The sequence below is a fragment of the Denticeps clupeoides genome, chromosome 20 (genome assembly GCF_900700375.1).
Source record: "Denticeps clupeoides chromosome 20, fDenClu1.1, whole genome shotgun sequence".
Classification (NCBI taxonomy): domain Eukaryota; kingdom Metazoa; phylum Chordata; class Actinopteri; order Clupeiformes; family Denticipitidae; genus Denticeps; species Denticeps clupeoides.
In genome coordinates, this window is record NC_041726.1 from 1,161,300 (window position 1) to 1,180,333 (window position 19,034).

Below are 19,034 nucleotides of genomic sequence, written 5' to 3' on the forward strand. Positions count from 1 at the left end.
TTCTTTGCGGTGTGTCTATACAGAAATATAGGTTGGACAACTAATTAGCATTTTGTTAAATCTTACACAGCAATATGCAAAGTGCGAACAGAGGGGGGAAATGGAACTCTGACGACTTTATTTTTACTTCCCCTTACTACTATTGAGCTTTTATTTTACTTGTTTGTTTATTTTTGAGAGATCATGTGACCACATGGTGACACATTTCGTCTGGATTCGTCTAACACCATTTTCCCCGTGGGCTCTGCAGCCGTCCAAGCACACTCGTTCGAATGACAAGCCTGGTAACGAAACGATCACACATGGCGGAGCTCCCATCTCTGCAAGTCCCGTCCCTGAGGGCCTCGGTTTCATTAGCAGAGAGCCGGATCAATCCAGTAGTGGTACGGGGCCACCAGCTCCAGGAAACAAGGATCAGCGAGTGGCTCTGTGGACCATCAAACCACAACAAAGATATGAAGCCTTTCAGGGCTGAGTGTTATTAAAAGCTTTGGCCCGAAGCAGCGGCACGTGGAGCGGGCGAGATTAACATCCATCTTCTCATGGTTTTTAGAATGCTGAGAGAAAGGGATGACGGAAGGTAAAGTGACCGACAGACCATTCTAAAGAGACACCGACACAACTTTTTTCAGGTCGACTTATCTGTCAGTAAAGTCAAAGTCAAGCTGACAAATCATTTATTTGATGACGTCACATAATGTCACATAATGACCTTCGCATCCCAGCTGTCATCTTTACATCCCCATTTCCAGCCCTCCTTTATACATCACCCCAAATACACTACAGGCCAAAAGTACTCATTCAACGTGTTTTCTTTATCTTCATGACCATTTACGTTGGTAGATCCTCACTGAAGGCATCAAAACTATGAATGAACACATGTGGAGTTCTGAAATAAGTGAAAAATGTTTTATATTCTAGTTTCTTTGCTCTGATTACTGCTTTGCACACTCTTGGCATTCTCTCGATGAGCTTCAAGAGGTCGTCACCTGAAATGCTTCTCCAACAGTCTTGAAGGAGTTCCCAGAGGTGTTTAGCACTTGTTGGTCCAGCTCACCCCAAACCATCTGGACTGGGTTCAGGTCCGGTGACTGTGGAGGTCAGGTCTCCACTTTTTGTTAAGTACAGAACTCCACATGTGTTCATTCATAGTTTTGACGTGTAATGAAATAAAAACAGTTATACTACTTCATCTCTGGTTGTCGTTTCCGTTCCGGTTAAGTCTGCTTTGGTGCACTCAGGGTGAAATAATCCATGCTGGCGAGGTGCCTGCATCAGAGGGAGGAAACGGGAGAAGTGTTTACCCCACCCTACCCCATAATAATCTACCGTCGGCCATTAAAACTTCGACGTGCTTGTAAAAACTCAGCGTGGCCACTTTACTTGCGTAGCTGCTGTGTTGGTGTCCCAGTTTCATCAGAGCTCTTCTAAACACCACTGATCACCACTGATCTGAAGAGCCATCGCACTGCTTTTTTAATCCTGCAGCACTACCGCATCCATATTTACACATTAAACTAGATAAATGAATTAAAAAGAAGCCCGTTGTACGCTGTGTCCTGCCTTTTCCACACTTGTAGTGATCGGCTCTGCTCTGGTTTCTATGTTATTCTGGGTATTTGCACCACGGCCCTGGAGGAACATTGTCTTGTATGAACATGTACTGTTTAGGTGGCTGAAATGGGAATAAAATCCTAGTTTGCGCGCAAAAAAGGGAAAACAAGCCTGGTCAGCATCTGCATTTTTGCAACGTTTACGAATCATATTTAAGCTGCATACATACATTTCAGATAATAAAAGGGGTCAAGCGGTGTGGTTACGAGGGATTTCTCGGGACATTTTATGCAGGTGTGTTGGCACATTTGGTGTGTAGATGTTTCTTTTTATAACCTTCTGAATGATCAGTAATGACTAGTTCAGAGATCAACAATTTTTTGCTGTTGTTTTTGGCTGGACATTTGGAATGATTTGTCCTTCAGCAGTGAAATAAGGGCGGTCTGTGTGTGTGTATTCTGTGTGAATGTGTGGTGTGTGTATTGTATGTATATCTCTATTCTGTGTGTGTATTGTGTGTATTGTGTGTAGGGGGGACAGTGGGAAGACAGTGTGTGGGTCCGGATGTAGGGCGTGTGACAGTTCTGTGGACCTGATACGGCGCAGCCCTGCGTTTCGGGGCTGATCTGGAGGAGGAGGAGGAGGAGGAGGAAGAAGAGGAGGAAGAGGAGGAGGAAGAAGAAGAGGAAGAGGAGGAGGAAGAGGATGAAGAGGAGGAGGAAGAGGAGGAGGAAGAGGAAGAAGAGGAGGAGGAAGAAGAAGAGGAAGAGGAGGAGGAAGAGGACGAAGAGGAGGAGGAAGAGGAAGAAGAGGAGGAGGAAAAGGAGGAGGAGGAAGAGGAAGAAGAGGAGGAGGAAGAAGAAGAGGAGGAGGAAGAGGACGAAGAGGAGGAGGAGGAAGAGGACAAAGAGGAGGAGGAGGAAGAGGAAGAAGAGGAGGAGGAGGAAGAAGAGGAAGAGGAGGAAGAGGACGAAGAGGAGGAGGAGGAAGAGGAAGAGGAAGAAGAGGAGGAGGAGGAGGAGGAGGAGGAAGAAGAAGAGGAGGAGGAGGAGGAGGAAGAGGAGGAGGAGGAAGAGGAAGAGGAGGAGGAAGAGGACGAAGAGGAGGAGGAGGAGAAGAGGAGGAGGAGGAGGAGGAAGAGGAGGAGGAGGAAGAGGAAGAGGAGGAGGAGGAAGAGGAGGAGGAGGAGGAGGAAGAGGAGGAGGAAGAGGAGGAGGAGGAGGAGGAAGAGGAGGAGGAAGAGGAGGAGGAGGAAGAGGAAGAGGAGGAGGACGAAGAGGAGGAAGAGGAGGAAGAGGAGGGTCCCCGGACGTAACGAGGCGCAGTTGTGAACGCAGCGCCGGACGCTGGTGGGTCTCAGGTCGGCAGCGGAGCCCCGATGTCGCCTTTCTGCGGCAGCCGCGGAGTTTGGCGACATTAAGAGCCGCGACGGTCCGGCGACAGAGCAGAAAACAGCAGCACCCGTCACATCCAGCCCAGCAGGAGTAAATGGGAGCAGAATGTGATGAGCATCTCCCGGAAGGATGGAGAGAAGAGGCTTCGGCGCCGCGCTGCTGCTTCTCGGCTGCGTCTCCGTGTCGTCGGTCGCCGCCGGTAAGTTCTCGTCCTTCCCGCCATTCGTGGAATAATATTCTACTATCCCGCATAAATATGGAAATATAGACATCTAAATATACATGTAGATACAAGCCGAGGCTTTTTATACGATGCACAGCGTGGTAAAAGTGTCCACGTCAAATAAAATATGCACAACGGAACGGACAAGTTGGAAATAAAAGAGCCGCAGGGCTGTTAGAAATGGATCTGAAGAGCTCCTTCTAAAAAATAAAAAATAATACAAATAAAAAAAAATGTCTGTGTGACATTTGGTGGCATTCGGACCCAATGCTGTTGTCTTCTCCACTTGCGCTGAATGTGTCCCTCCTGCAAGAACCCGTCCCCCCTCTCCGCTGCTCCACTACAAGCCGGTGGACGTAGTTGCAGCACGAAGATCTGCCACGTTGCAACCGGCAGTGGAACTGCCACCGAGAGAGAGAACTGGGCACCCGCCCGGGCCCGGTGACACTGTGGAATCAGGACAAAGAGGCACGGTGGGGGACGATGGTGGAACTTCTCACCCTCAGTGGTTGTTGTAGTGATGGTAATAATATGGAGATTATAATACGAACACGCGTGGTCCTCGGTGGTTTCCATCCTTCCTTCCATTCTGGTGAATATTTAAACCAGCGTGGGCCTGGCGACCACCAACATGTCACCGGGGAGCAGGCTACATTAAAATGCCCCACAACCGGGGGATTTATTTCTTACTTTTTTATCCCCACAGCCGTCTGCTCTCACTTGACATCTTCACCTTCTGGGTCGCAATTCAGAATAAACCTCGTGCAGCGAGACCCACACGAATATCGTCATTTGGACACGGTTCGTTCCTCGCACTGGGGTGGCTGCACGGTGCAGATGGCGTCCAGTTAAACCGCAACGTACAGACCACCAGTCGTCCACGTGGACCGGCTGAACGATCCAATTCCCCCCAAAGCCCAAATGCGCTTTTTACCTCTAACTACCATTGTGTCCCTGAGCAAGACACTTAATCCTACGTGTCTCCAGGGGGGGACTGTCCCTGTAACTACTGATTGTAAGTCGCTCTGGATAAGGACGTCTGATAAATGCTGTAAATGTAAATGTAAGGTACATACCAGCCTGCTGACTACAACTGGCCTCAAGCACTAGCCCAGACATCCCAGAACTGGATCGCTAGATATTTGCCTTTTGGGGTGAAACCAATACCCCGCTCACGTATGTCTCGTTGTTCTGAGGCTAGTTCAGTGCGGGTTGAAATAACAACTTCAGGAGATTTACAGAGTTGATATCAGCAGAAGCTGGATGGAGAATAGCGGCTTCGCTGGTCGGTATCTAACGTGAGAACCATGAGCAGAATGCAGATGGTTCTGCAGCACTAAACTGACAATAAAATTACAATAGTAATCGTTAATTTCACAGTTCTCTGCTGGATCATTGTTCAAAATGAAATCGGGTTAATTAACTATTAACTAATAATAATTTTTAACCAAACGACAGATGACATTCCAATATGCTTATAAAATACAATATAATAACAATTCTCATTTAAAAATAAGTATAATATTAATATCACAGTATGTAATGTATATATTAAAAACATAATCGTAACTATTGTAAACTATATATTATACTATATATTATACTGATATTCACAAAATTAGTCCAGAATGGCCACTTTATGACAGTCATTTTTTCATTTAAAGCATTTACTTTTGTTGTAATTAATTCAGCTATTGTGCTGCAGGGCTGCTAAACGCTAATTTATTGGACCGACTTGGACTTGACCTGTTTCATAGAGCTGCTAAATCTAAAATAAATGATGTACATTTGCAAACTTGTAATTGCTGTCTACTGTATATAGTAAAATGTATAATGTGAATGTATAAATGTAAATGTAATTATCTGGGGAGAAGTTAGCATACAATTTTACGTTGGCGCGACCTTGGTTGCTGTCGTTGTCGTCACCGCCGCATTGCATTGTGGGATACAGTGTAGTGGCGTAATCCAGTATTTCGCTACAAGTGTACACTTTGCATGTTGTTGGTTACATGCTAAGATTTTAGACGCACTGTACAATCTCACATAGCATTTCCGTAAACTAATTAGCATATTAATGAGGATTATATTATGACGTTATACTGGCTGGTGCACTTGCTGCTTTCAATTGTTAAAGACGACGTAATGGAAGTAATATTATTCCGTCATAACAGCACAGCCAATATGGGACCAAAGTAGCGGCAGTTTAAAATGATTTTACAGCAACTGGGATTGTTGGTGGTTTTTTTTTTGTCTTTCATTGGGTTTTAGTTTCCATCCTGACAAATGTTGCACAGCGGCACACGAGGCAGACCCAAGCGCTGAGCCAAAAATACGACCTCGCGGCTGGTTCAGATTAATAACCCAAATACCGGGCACAGTCGGAGACTTCGAGAGAAAATAGCCCTGCAAAACGAGCCGACATTATCAGCCAGGCATCCGTATGCGAGTGGAAAACCATCAGAATTAACCTCAGTTTCTCTCCATTTCTGTCTGTGGACGTGAGTGAGTGAGGACACACTGAACGCCAACAGTTTATTAGCAAAAACATCCCCAAAGGCCCCAAAGCGGATTTGGCTTTTTCTCATTTGATTTTTTTACATGCCTTACAACGTGCTTCCATGTTAGATGTTCATACATGTTCATGTTTGATGTTCAGAAGGTTTCACGTGCAGCAATGCTCTTGACTATTTTTGTAAGAGCTTGTAACAGACGGCAGCGTTTCAGTCCTCAGCGCGGCATGAATAAAAGTGATGTTTTGATTAAATTATTGCTCTACGGTAAGCCTGGTAAAGTGGATGGTGCCTAGGAGCCCTACCGTCAGGTTTATTCACCCGGCCACAACCACCAATTTACCATCAGATATGGTAATTATTAATAAAACCGCAGTCAACGTTAATGTAGTTATTGTTGTTGTTTTTTGAACATTCGGCGTCACTCATTATGCAACGACGTAACAGTAGCTGCCGTATAGAAATATTGATGGAACACAAAGGCCGGTTGCTGTTTAACACGTACATTTCAGAACCAGAAGCGTAAATATTATACGTGAAAGCAGACTCTGCTGGTTCTATGTAAACACTTTATGGATAAAAAAAAGGAATCTCAGTCAAAATAATCTAAACAAGAGAAGAAATAATGAGCAATATAAACTGATGAAATGACAATGATGGATTAACTGCTTCAAATGGGTGGATCATACACTTTTCAGATAATTATCTGAAGCTATGTGCCGTGATTTTAGACGACCTTCGGTGGTCGGACTTTGTTTAAAATTGGTCAGTTAATTAATAATTAATTTAGCAAGATATGGTAATTGTGGTTTTGTGGTGAGACAATTGCAAGGGACCATGGTAATCTATTACACGTTTATTTTATATATTACTACAATGCTCCCTCTATGCATTGAAAACACATGTTTTGACTGATTGAGATTATGATATATATTTTTTCCGTTCTGCAACAGACACCCTGTCTGCTCCACTCAATGTGACCATTAAGGAACTGGAAGTGAACTCCGCTGTTGTGACATGGGACATCTTCGAAGGAGACCCTGTAATTGGGTTTGCCATCACCCAGCAGGTGCTGTCAGTGTTTTGTGTGTGTGTGTGTGTGTGTGTGTGTCTGCATCTCACAGTATTTTAACTACACTCTGTAGCACTGAGCCGCATAATGGCGGCCGTCAACCTGCCAAGCCGTTGCTGCTGGTCCCCAGAGTCCGACTCACAGAGATTGTTGTAATTAATGGCCGAAGAGCCGAGGGACTCTTCTGACTCCATGCATACTTCATCTCACCTTCAGCATTGGTGCCAAACTCAGGGACAGTTTCTATCAGGCTTAAGCACCAAACACACCAACCCACACTTACTTTAACAATTTGTTCTTCCAGTTGTATTTTTCACTGTTTACTACTTTATTTGTAAGGTTTAGGTCCAACATTTTCATTGTGGGTAAAACTGCCGCATGGCTTTCTGTATATGACAGTGACGTTCCCCAATTTCTACCCCCCTCCAATTGGTAGAAAAAAGATGTGCGGCGCCTACGTTTCATCCAGGAAGTGAACACCACGACCCGCTCCTGTGTACTGTGGGACTTGGAGGAGGACACAGAGTACATAGTTCATGTGCAGTCCATCAGCATCAGCGGCACCAGCCCCCCCAGTGACCCTGTGCTGTTCCGAACCCCAAAAGAATCGGAGAAACTGGCGTCCAAAAGCCCAGGTGAGCCTACGTGCCAATGGAAACCTCCCGAGATTCAATAAGTTGCGCTGGTTTTATGACGCTTCGTGGCAATTTATTAATGGTAATAAAGTGTATAAGATATGTGTCGGCTGAGGCAACACACGAGTGGTTGAACGTAGCTGAACCAGATCACATAATATGACTAGTACGGTTGTGTTTTTCCGTAATCACACTGCTCCCCGGGCGCCTGTCATGGCTGCCCACTGCTCACCGAGGGGGATGGTTATAAATACAGATTTCGTTGTGTGCGCTGTGCCGCGTTTCACTTTTGAAAAGTACAAGAGTTTCATTCCTGTGTAATTTGTTCACATCGCTGTTCTTCTGTCTGACGTGTGGTTGCAGTCTTAATATTTCTCAGAAAGCATTTTTTAAAATGTAATTTGAGCACCTTTCACCTGGTTAGTGTCCCGTCCTTATGTTACATTGAATACAGGGGTTAAGGTTCATTTAAGTTAAGTTAAGGTCTATTTATTAACACCTGGCTACGGGGATTCATTCCCTGATTATTGAAAATGTCAATGCTTTTTGCTGGTGTTTTTATGGTCATGATGGACCATATAGGGTGGTACCATATAGGGTGCTAGTAGCCTAGTGCGTAACACACTCGCCTATGAACCAGAAGACCCAGGTTCAAAGCCCACTTACTACCATTGTGTCCCTGAGCAAGACACTTAACCCTGAGTGTCTCCAGGGGGGGACTGTCCCTGTCACTACTGACTGTAAGTCGCTCTGGATAAGGACGTCTGGTAAATGCTGTAAATGTAAATGTAATCTTGTACTTCCTCATTATGGATTAGTTACCCCCCCGGTAGCACAAACTGTGTACTGTTTCATCCAAAAATTCAACCAAATTCAAATTCAACTACTTAAATCCAGGAATCCAGCAAAAAGTTTTTTTTTCAATCTGGCAACACTGAAGAGAGGAGTGCATGATCCTGTGACCCTCCTTCCTTCTTACCTTCATAAAATCTCTGATATCGACATTCAGGGACCATGCTACTACTAAACATGTGGCTAGATTGTTAATTAAGGAATTCTGATTGGGTGCACGCCTGTGCCCAGCGTCCTGGGGTGGTTTCTGGTAGCTGCCGTGTTGGACCATGAGGCAGTGAGTTCTGAACACTTCCAAAACATCCCCCTAAGCACACATGAAATGAACGGTGGGCTCCCGGGGAAATGCAGCGCGAATGATATTTGTGCCTGTGACATGCATGAATTAATGATGAATTAACGACAAGCCTCACCGTGTCACTCCAAATGACAAAGTAATTATGTAAGCATTATGGCATTTCGGCGTTGCATTACTGCCTGCTTCTGTGTTAAAGGGCTTTTTCCTTCCATTAACTGGAAACTTCACATGTAAACGCACCATCGTTGCTAACTAACAAAGCATAGGTGCTGTGCTGCTGTAAAAATTGCTCTTCAGGACCAAAGCTGTCCAGTGATTCCATGCAAAGGTTGCCATCTTTTGAGTTTTTTTTTTTTAAATCTCATCTGTGACCATGGCCTTCTTATTTACATGCTCCTACTGAAAGAATGAAAGACAGCACATGCACAGCAGAACAGCACACGGTGCACACAGTGAAATTTGTCCTCTGCATTTATCCCATCACCCTTGGTGAGCAGTGGGCAGTGTGTGGAGACGGTGCTTTGCTCAGTGGCACCTTGAACCGGCAACCTTCTGATTACGGGGCCGTGTCCTTAACCGCTAGGCCACCGCTGCCCCATGAAGTACAATGATGAATGGTCCTAGTTTTATGATGCTTGTAGTTATTAAAAGACCAACCATCTGGAGAGATAGACGTCCAAGACTTTGTGGCAAACCTGATACGCGTCACTATGTTTCTGGGGCATTTTTAAGGAGACTTAAATGGCTAAAAGGTCCTCTGACAATTTTTTTTCTTGTTGGTTTCCGAAATTCAGCCGTGGTGCAGAATTACGGCCACTTTGATCCTTTCCCATGGTGAGATTTCCCAGCATGCGTCGTTTCACCGCCTGTAGCTTTAAATGCTAATGAGGAGGAGAGGGGCGGGGCCAGGAGGAGAGCGGCCTATATCAACACCATCCACCAACCACAATGTTTGGCGCAGACAGGAAGTCGTGTCATGTTTTTCTAGAAAAAACAAAGCCCATTGTGATGACATAACGGCCTAAATTCCATCTAAGCCGCCACTCTCTGAACTGCAAAACAGAATGTCCCACGTATCACCTCTTCTAGCCACTGCAGGACCATAGACAGGCCAGAGGAACTCGTATAAATGTTAAATAATCTCACAAAGTGAAATTGTCATGTCAGGGGACCTTAAATGTACACCTAAACCCCTAAACAGGGGAAGGCTGGGAAAAAGCATGAATGGTGGCCAGTTCAGGAGATGCATTTTGAACTTGAGCCACGCTGGTTTCACTGCGAGGCTAACAGGTTTTGCACTTTCAATAATGAATGACTAGAAATCAGCAGAAATCCTCCATGCTGCTAATTCAGAAATGCATGTCGTGCATAAACAGAACACGGCGAATCACAACCTGGCAACCGCTTCGCCCACGTGTGTGAAGAAAACGTCAAAGATTTGGACGTGATCTCTTCTTTGCTTCTTACACGCTACCCCATTGGCCTCCATTGTTTTATATCACACCCAACAACGTATTTCTGATGGAGAACCTTCGGTTGCAAAACCATGACGACGATGCAGGACAAGCCGTGGCCACGAATGTTTCACTATTGTCATTTGTAGTCGTGTGCATCATAAAAAAAGCTTGTCGCGCAGTCATTACAACTGCTGTCCGATCGGCGCTGCCCTCAATTCATCAACGTAGCACAATTATGGACCGCTTAACATTGCGAGCATGTTCCGGCTAATGAAGAAGGGAGGTTCATCACACTCTCCACACACAACAGGGCGCTGCGGAGAGCGGGGTCCTTCAAGCTCGACTAAAGAATAACACCAGGGGCACATGATCTGTCGGTTGAAGGGACTGAAACGTATTCTGCCCTCGGATCCCGGAGGACGGGCCCTTTCTTTGTTCCGCAGAAGCTCTTCAGCGTGGCGCCTTCATGGAACTTCAACTTTTTGAATGTCAATAAGGCCTTAATTACCAGGAAATGCGGGATTGCAGCGATTCCGAATAGAAACCCCGGCTTTGTCATCTCCACCGCTCACCCGAAGGGGCTTTGAAAGGTGTGTAGAAGGGTGCGGTGAAATACGGTCATCACGGGGCCTGTTCGCCGGTGCATTCCTCAGTATTTCTGTGAATAGAAAAACAAATCAAAGTGAATAAAAGTGAAGTGATTTTTGCTTTTGTCGTCCTGATTCACGGCCTCTTCTGCATTTAACCCATAAAAGCAAAGAAAGGTGCCTGGGGATGGTACCTTGCTCAAGGGGGGTACTATCCTTTCGTTTACGAGTCCACTTCCTTACCTGCTAGGCTACCAATTAGTTATGATAGTTACCAAGTCAATCTGTTTTGTATTGAGAATTGATGAAAAGTGGGCAGGTGTTAAAACGCGAAAAAGTTATTAAAGTTCTACATAAATTGTGGCAGCTACTATCGGGAATGGACCAGGTCCACCAGAGGCCGAGCTGTAACGTCATTGAAGAGTGGATATTCTTGCCAGGGTGATAAATGACCAGGACAAATAAAGATAGGATGCCGATGGTGCTGATTCCTGATTTATTGATAGACTGAGGGACCGCCATTTAACTTCATTCAGGATCAGCTTCCCGAGGTCGGACTTCTTCTTCTGTCCTCTTCCGTGGGTTTTTATTTTTACGCTTTATTCTTTACTCTAAGCCCCAGACCGCCTGGACCACAATCCGTGTCAAATTTACTAATGTGTGCCCAGCCTGCGTTAATAAACCAGTCTTCTCCATCCCAGGTGTGGTGGAACGTATGCCTTTCTGCATGTGTGCGTCACTCATCGTTTTCCTCCACCTCTGCAGACGAGGTGACGATGGAAGAGGTCGGCCAGGCGGCCCAGCTGAGGGCTGGAGAACTCATCATCATCGTGGTCGTGCTGATCATGTGGGCAGGTGAGAGGCATCCATCCATTAACTGAACGCCAACTCTGTCACCGAGACGTCACCACGCGCCCAGCTGTCATCAACAAGCCATTATGACAATTGCATTGTGACCAGAATGACAAATGTTGAGGAACAGGAGGACACGACTTGCATGATAACGATGTGCTAAAATGTATAATTAAAGATTAACATTCATAAAAAAAAATACAATTTCGTCTCAAGCAGCTTATGGTGCCGTTCACTCGCACTGAAATGCATTTCAAGTATTAAACTTTTAATACAGCATCACTCATATGAAAATTGACAGGCTTGTAAAAGCCCAGAAATAAAAATGCTTACAGTGCAGACATTATTCGGATAATAGAATCGCCAATATGATGAACAGTGTAAAACACTTACCGGGCGTAAAATCCCATGGGCAGCATAAATCATTTTGACAATACGTATAAAAATGCATGGAGCTTTCCCAAGCTGCTGCGAATGGACTGTGCTCAATATTTCTAACCTACCTTGGCTACTTTTTCGACTGATTGGATCATAGATCGCTTTCTAGACCTCGGACAGTGCATTAAAGAAGAAGAAAAGGGATTTCGGTTGGTTTAATTGGACCGCGGGGGGCATCTTCATCTCCAGAGCGATCCCAACAGAGCCGGGAAGAAGGGGAGACCGTAATAAATCACTCATTGACGTACCAAGGCACCACAGACTCATTATACCCGGCAGTTTTGTATTTATCGGCAGTGGCGGTTTGTCAGTGTGGGACACCGACCAACCCGATCCCCTTTCAGAGTGTCCTAGAGAAGAACGTCTACCTTCAGATGTGAAGCAGAAATGAATTAGATCTGTGGTTCCCTATTTAAATAATCATTCATTCATATTTCTCACTATTGCCTGTCAACACACAGCAACGGAAACTCTGTTATAGGTCTGTCACATTATTCAATGGCGTTTAATGCATGATTAGAATCAATGGGAAGGTGCTTGTTCACCTGAGCAATGGAGTATAGGCTGCATCGATCACAATGATTGATCTTTCTCTCAAAACGCATCACAATTCTTCCGTCTCGACAGGAGTGATCGCGCTCTTCTGCCGCCAATACGACATCATCAAAGACAACGAGCCGAACAACAACAAGGACAAAGCCAAGAACTCGTCCGAGTGCAGTACCCCTGAGCACCCGACAGGGGGACTCCTGCGTAGCAAGGTCTAACCCAGCCCCCCCCCCCAAAAAAACCCTCCAGGCAATAACAGCGTCAGGACAGGTGAGGACGCTGTGTACTTTTCTACAGGACGATGAAATAACTTCCTTCACCCCGAGGGCCAGACAATCACTGCAGCGATCATGGCCAATTCCGCTGAGCATTGTGCACCAAGTCGCTTTCCTTTTGGAAACCAGGACACGGCCCGGCCCGTAAATGTAGAGAGGACTGCATATAACATTAATCAGACCCTAAGAAATTACTCCATTATAATTTAACATCATTAGAATAACACAGTGTCAGAGAGGGCCCGGAATCTTCAGCAGACTCAGATAATGAAGAGCCAATGACTTTCTGAGGGGAAGGAGCTGTGATAAAGACCTGAGTCAAAGGCAACGTAATTAGGAAGCTGCGAACACAAAAGACACGAAGGGGCGGCTGCAGGAGGACTTAGGAAGGCCGGGTGGCTGCGAGACAAAGAGGTTTTAATGGGGCTCACACGGACACGCGAGATAATAGCAGAGATGTTGGGGGCGGGCAAGATGGTGGGGCAGTGGTGGCCTAGAGGTTAAGGAAGCAGCCCCATAATCAGAAGGTTGTCGGTTCGAATCCTGATCCGGTAAGGTGCCACTGAGCAAAGCACCGTCCCCACACACTGCTCCCCGGGCGCCTGTCATGGCCGCCCACTGCTCACTCAGGGTGATGGGTTAAATGCAGAGGACACATTTCATTGTGTGCACCGTGTGCTGTGCTGCTGTGAATCACATGTGACAATCACTTCACTTAAGCACTTAAGCACATCGGTGGCTTTGGTCTGATCCCCCGGAGAGAGGGAGACAATCAGGGGAGACAAAACCCCGGAGAGAGGGAGACACCCACACAAACACGAAAAAAGAGAGGACACGGAGCGTGATTAGAAGATGCTGCTCAGATGAAAGTGGAGGCTGGGGTGCAGAGGGAACCTGCATGGAGTATATGGGGGGGAGCCGTGGCGCCGTCAAACTACAAAGGCTTGGGGGGGCAGGAGAAGGTGGGCCGGAGGTGGAGAAGCATGCAGGGCATACGGACGGGTGACAAATTTCATTTATTTCACCAGCCTCCTTTTCAAGACAAATTTTGACCAGATCTTATTTTTGTAATGACGAGACAGTGTCATAAAATGACATTTAATATTTACAGCATATATCAGACATTTAAACTGAGTAACAAATATCATATTAAAATGATATTAAAATAATATGATATTAAAAATGTCATTTAGTGGTATTCACTTTTTTGCCCAGACCCTTTTTTCCTGAAATGTTCGTCTTCTTCGTTTGGCTTCTTCTCCTTGTGGAGAACATGCATGTTACATTAAAGTCTGCTAAGGATTATAATTCTTTAGGGGCATTTTTCAATCTGGATTTATTAATTCAATAGTAATTCAAGCAATTTATTATTCAAGCAATAATACAGAGGTGCCAATATTTCACAGTACAGAATTAAAATTGCATCATATTGTTCACGGTATGAATATCAGTTGAATAAATATAAATCCGAATATTTAACATGGCTCCTACTGTACATCTTTCCATCTTTCTGCCGTGATCCAAAACTCTAGGCCAGAAGCATCTGAACTCATCATGCTCCTCAACACTTTCCCTTTAGCCTGTCATGCAATATTCCCAGACCAGATGTATTCCTGCATGTCCATCAGTTTCAGTCATGGCTTGTTAGGCCGTTAACAATTTGCCTAATTCCACTTAGAAAAAGGTTGGCATTAAAATACTCTGCCAGGGTGCCATACAGGAGCAGTGATTTAATAAAAATGTCAATTGTATTTCACAGGGCCCTGATGTCAGAAAGCCATGAAACGCCACCGTCACATTGCCCTGGGACCGACTGCTCACCTTCATCTGAAAGACAGCTTCAGGACATCCACAGACCTCTTGGTGCTTCTCCTCTTTCAAGACCCATTCGGCCTCCATGTCATAAGCACACAGGAGAGCCTGTCGTGGAATCCAGAGGACAGGAGATGAGAAGGAACGTTTGTGTGGTCTAGGCACGATTGAGAAACACGAACAGGTGACCTCCCGAAATCCGAGGTGCAGCTCTTTGGAAGCATAGCCTCGTACAAATGGGCAGAGAGCGTGGGACTCCATCTCAGTGAACCTCCATCAAGACCTAAATGTTTGGGGGATTGAGAAAAGAAATCCCATCATCGACTCTGGTCCTTATCGGTACAACTACAGCAGGGTTAGAACAAACTGACTCCATCTATCCGTCCCCCTTCATTTATTTTGCCCCATTTCACCCTCTCATGGAACGTTTCTATTGGGTTTCCCTCTTTAAGCACCGTCTTGCTCTCAGGGTGCCCAGACACCATCGAGAGGAAAAACACAGGTCCTCAGCACTAAATCAGCTCGGTCGGCTTTTCCCCATCTTTCAGACCAGCAGAGGCGTTTTTGTACTAATGGTGTATCGGTACATATGCCTAATTGTTCCTCTACGCCATCATTTGTGTGTCTCAAGTAGGACTGCCGTCCGCAACGAGCACATTGGTGGGCAAAAACTAGACGCGTGGTGCAGTATCGATAAGCGCATTCCACCTCATACGTTTCATTTCTCCGTCAGTTGCGTCTCCAGCGGTGATTGGGTGATCGTTTTGGTCTCCTGGCATCTCATTATGTCTAATTTGCCGAGCCTCCAAACCTCTCGTGTCTCATCGTTCCCGGGAGAACCTTCTTAAAAACATTTTTCCCAGTCGATGTTGTCTGCAAAGCAACCAACTTGGTCCATCATGCAGAGCAGGAAGATGAGTCCTTAGTGGCCAGGGGTGATGGAGCAGAGCGCTGTGGTTTTGCAAATCTTGCCGTCTGCTGATCCGTGAGTTGCGCGCGTTTTGCAACGGTGGATTTATGGGAAAATGTAAGACGGCGTCGCTCCACGCTGGCCCCTTCACGTCACGATGTAGGCCTACAGAACAGGAATGCAACATGCTAATGATAAATCACAATTTAACGCTTCAACTCTACAGTGACTTTGGTTTTAACAAGAAAAAAAAATAGCATTCCAATATGCTAATTAGCTTTTTTAAAAAATACAGTTTGGCAAGGACTCTAAATACCAAATTAAGTTTCAGCCAGAAATCCAAACGTTCTAATTCATGGCATACATAGGAAATGGCATTCCACAAAATTCCGCCAGCAAAAGTGAATACGTGATTCCACAATGAATACGTGACTCCATCAGTTGTGTTGGCAGAAATAATTCCTTTATTTCATTGACCACGAAAGAGTCTTTGCTGCAAAATTTCAGAATTTAGAGAAATAAAATACACAGAAATAATTACAAAAAAGTGACAACAGCGCCTTTCATATCAAAACAAAGACGTTCTTTCAATTGATTTCCTGAATTTCCTTTCCAGTCTAGACTCCATATTCCAAAATGCTGGCAAGCCGCCTGCAATATGATGAGTCGACATCTGTATTAGTGCAACGGTTTGACAAAGTACGGCCCATTAGACTTGGGACTGTGTCCCCCCCTCGGCATTCTTGGCTTTCCAGGATAACCACAAACCAAGACGCTCCGATCATCGTTTGCCACCATCGGGTCTTTAGAAAGGACTTTCTGCTGCTGTCAGTGCCGCTTCACAGCCAAACAACTGCATCTGGCAACTGTTAATGGGGCCGAGTGTAAAGTAAGGAAGCACATTAGCCGAGACGCGCATGCCTTTCATCCCCCACTGCAGACATATGAATGTGTTAATCAAGTCGGCTGAAGGCTACCTGACGGAATTTCAGTTCAGTTAAAGCCTCCCTCGCTCTCCATCGCCATGGCGACAGCCCAGCCCTCGTCTTTTACCGCAGCGCTCGCCGGGCCCGGCAGAGGCCGTATATATATGTATATATATCGCTTCTGTAATGACTGCTAATTAACCTTGGCTGTGGATGGGGGGGCTAGAGGAGGTGTGTTGCCGGGTCAAGAACACCGGCGGCTTACCGACGGTTAAGGACAACGTAGCAGACAGTTTGTCCTTTTTCTCTCTCGAACTCAGCCATATTCTAGGTCTTGTCCCAGGAAATTCTGGAGCAAATTCGGGAGAACGTTGCTCTGGGTCACGACCTCCCGGAGCAACGTTCTGCCACAGTGACCAAAGCTATTATTTGTCTGTCTCATGGTTGTCTGACTTTTACCCGTTAAACAAAGAAAATAAGTGAATAGGCAATCTGGCAACTTGAGTTGTTGTGCCATAATGAATGTCCAAGCAGCAGGGGACAAATAAGGACAAAGAACGATCTTTTATCAGGGGAACAAAAAATAAAAGTCACCAATGGCGCTTATATTGATCTCCTTTAGTCAGTTCCATAGTGCACATGGCCATATGACTGTGCAATCCATGTCCACAAATCAGCACATTCCGGAACGTAAATGGTTGTGAGACATACGCATGCTGTAGTAAAATGTTTTATATACTGTATGCGAGAATATGAAACGAAACGTTTTTAATGTATAAAAAATACAGAATTAGGTGCCGTGCGTCACCGTGTATCATAATCACTTGTTGTGCCAAAGCATTTACCCTCATCAGTCATCCATATAGTATATACACACACATACACACACGATTATGAGCCAAAATAATATCAGATAGTAATCAGATGTATGTATCATAGCATCATATGCTTATTGAAGCTGGAATAACATTAGCTCCATTTTCATACTTAAGAGATTTCCATCACTTTACGATGGAACTATTTTGTCTGGTTGCAACTTTAATATTTAAATGACCTTTAAGAAAAAAAACCCGATCATTTTCATAACGGTAGGATTTGATCCTAGTCATGACCTTGACTCAACAGCTCATTCAGTCTCTTACTGTGATTTAAGTCCGAGACCTGAAGAGACCTCAGCTGTATTCGAATGGCAGGAATGCAGACGAGTTGCATACAGCACGCGTCCTCACCCGACATAATCTGATGGATTTTTTTTAACTGACCACAGCTTTGGACTCTGTGCATTACTTAAGTATCCATGCATCATGGGCAGTTGTGGCGAAATGTGCATTGCGGATTATTTCAAATGGATGAAAGTGGGTGGATTGTTGTTTCTAGTAATAAATGACTATCAATTAATATTAATGCCTGAAATGATAGAAAGAGAACTTTGACGTGCACATGCTGTTTCTCTCTGAGGAACTTTTGATGGCGACTTCAATATCAGGTGGTTAAATTGCTTTAGGCCTATAACTTATGAAACATCATATTTCCTGTATGTTGTGTTCAAAAAAATCCAGCACTTAGGTTTTATTTGGAAAACCCAGCCTTAAACACTTCACCCTGTACTCAGAGGTAGTATATTAACCAGATTCAGATGAAAAGTGAAATGCATTTTTACCACTCTAAAGGTTTGATTATGCATGGTCTTAAAAAATGTATAATGTTTCATGTACTCCATCAAGACCATGTTGATTGTTCATATGATGAATGGTTCATGAGGGCTAGCATGATTCTGCAATTCTACACAAATGTTATAAAAGAATTTATATAACGTAAATGTCCAATAATGTATCTAACGAGAAATAAAGTATCTACTATTTTCATATCGGTGTGGATTATACTCTGATGACTTTATTTTGAACATTCCCAGGTATCCACCTGAACATAAATCACAAGGAAATATCCCAATAACCTTTATTTCATGTTAATTCCCCACACAATCCCCTTTCCATTGTGGTGGCACTTCCCTCTCATCATGTGTCAGATAAGAGTAAGGTACATTCATACTTTTATAATATCATTTATTATTCTGGCACTCAGTGGAAGCCCAAGAGGTACACAGCCTGATAGCAGAAGGGGGATTAATCAATAATTAATTCCACTTTCCAGCACAGAAATCCATAGTTTTAATACAGACAACATTGCTGGATAGAATTAGCTGACATTTGCAAAATTAAATTAGTACACCGTTTTACTAATCGGATACAGATGAAGACATCATGGCAGTGTGAAAAGAATATAATTGAAATAAAAGTAATTTTATATCTAACATTATCTTCATCTATTCATCCATCTATCTCTGCACTTAATGGAGGAGACAATCAGTTATCAAACCTAATTACAGACATGTTAAAAGAAGATGGCCTACGAACTGTTCCCTGAGGGACTCTGCGTCCCCAGGGGGTTATCCTACTGAAACCGTATGAAGACATTTAAAACGTATTAGTGCATTAATGTCCAAATGAAGACGGAATCTCTCTGTAAAAATGTGCATTATGGAGGACGACTAGCAGCTGCATGCTATTCATGGAACGTGGGCGCATGTGGAGGGGCGGGGAGGCGAGAGCCTCCAGATCACTCTGTGCGCCTCCCACACGTTGCCCGCCACGTTTTGTGGACGGGAGGCCATGTGTGCTCGCGCACGTCCG

At 44.7% G+C, this 19,034-nt stretch overlaps 1 protein-coding gene across 1 annotated transcript; it reads left to right on the plus strand.

Moving 5' to 3' along the window:
• Positions 1-2,844: 2,844 nt before the first annotated feature.
• Positions 2,845-18,209, plus strand: fndc5b (fibronectin type III domain containing 5b). Its single transcript, XM_028964788.1, has 6 exons — positions 2,845-3,147; positions 6,635-6,750; positions 7,190-7,388; positions 11,348-11,437; positions 12,500-12,691; positions 14,456-18,209. The coding sequence occupies exons 1-5, from the start codon at positions 3,078-3,080 to the stop codon at positions 12,637-12,639; spliced, it is 615 nt and encodes a 204-aa protein (XP_028820621.1). The 5' UTR covers positions 2,845-3,077; the 3' UTR covers positions 12,640-12,691; positions 14,456-18,209.
• Positions 18,210-19,034: the final 825 nt, after the last annotated feature.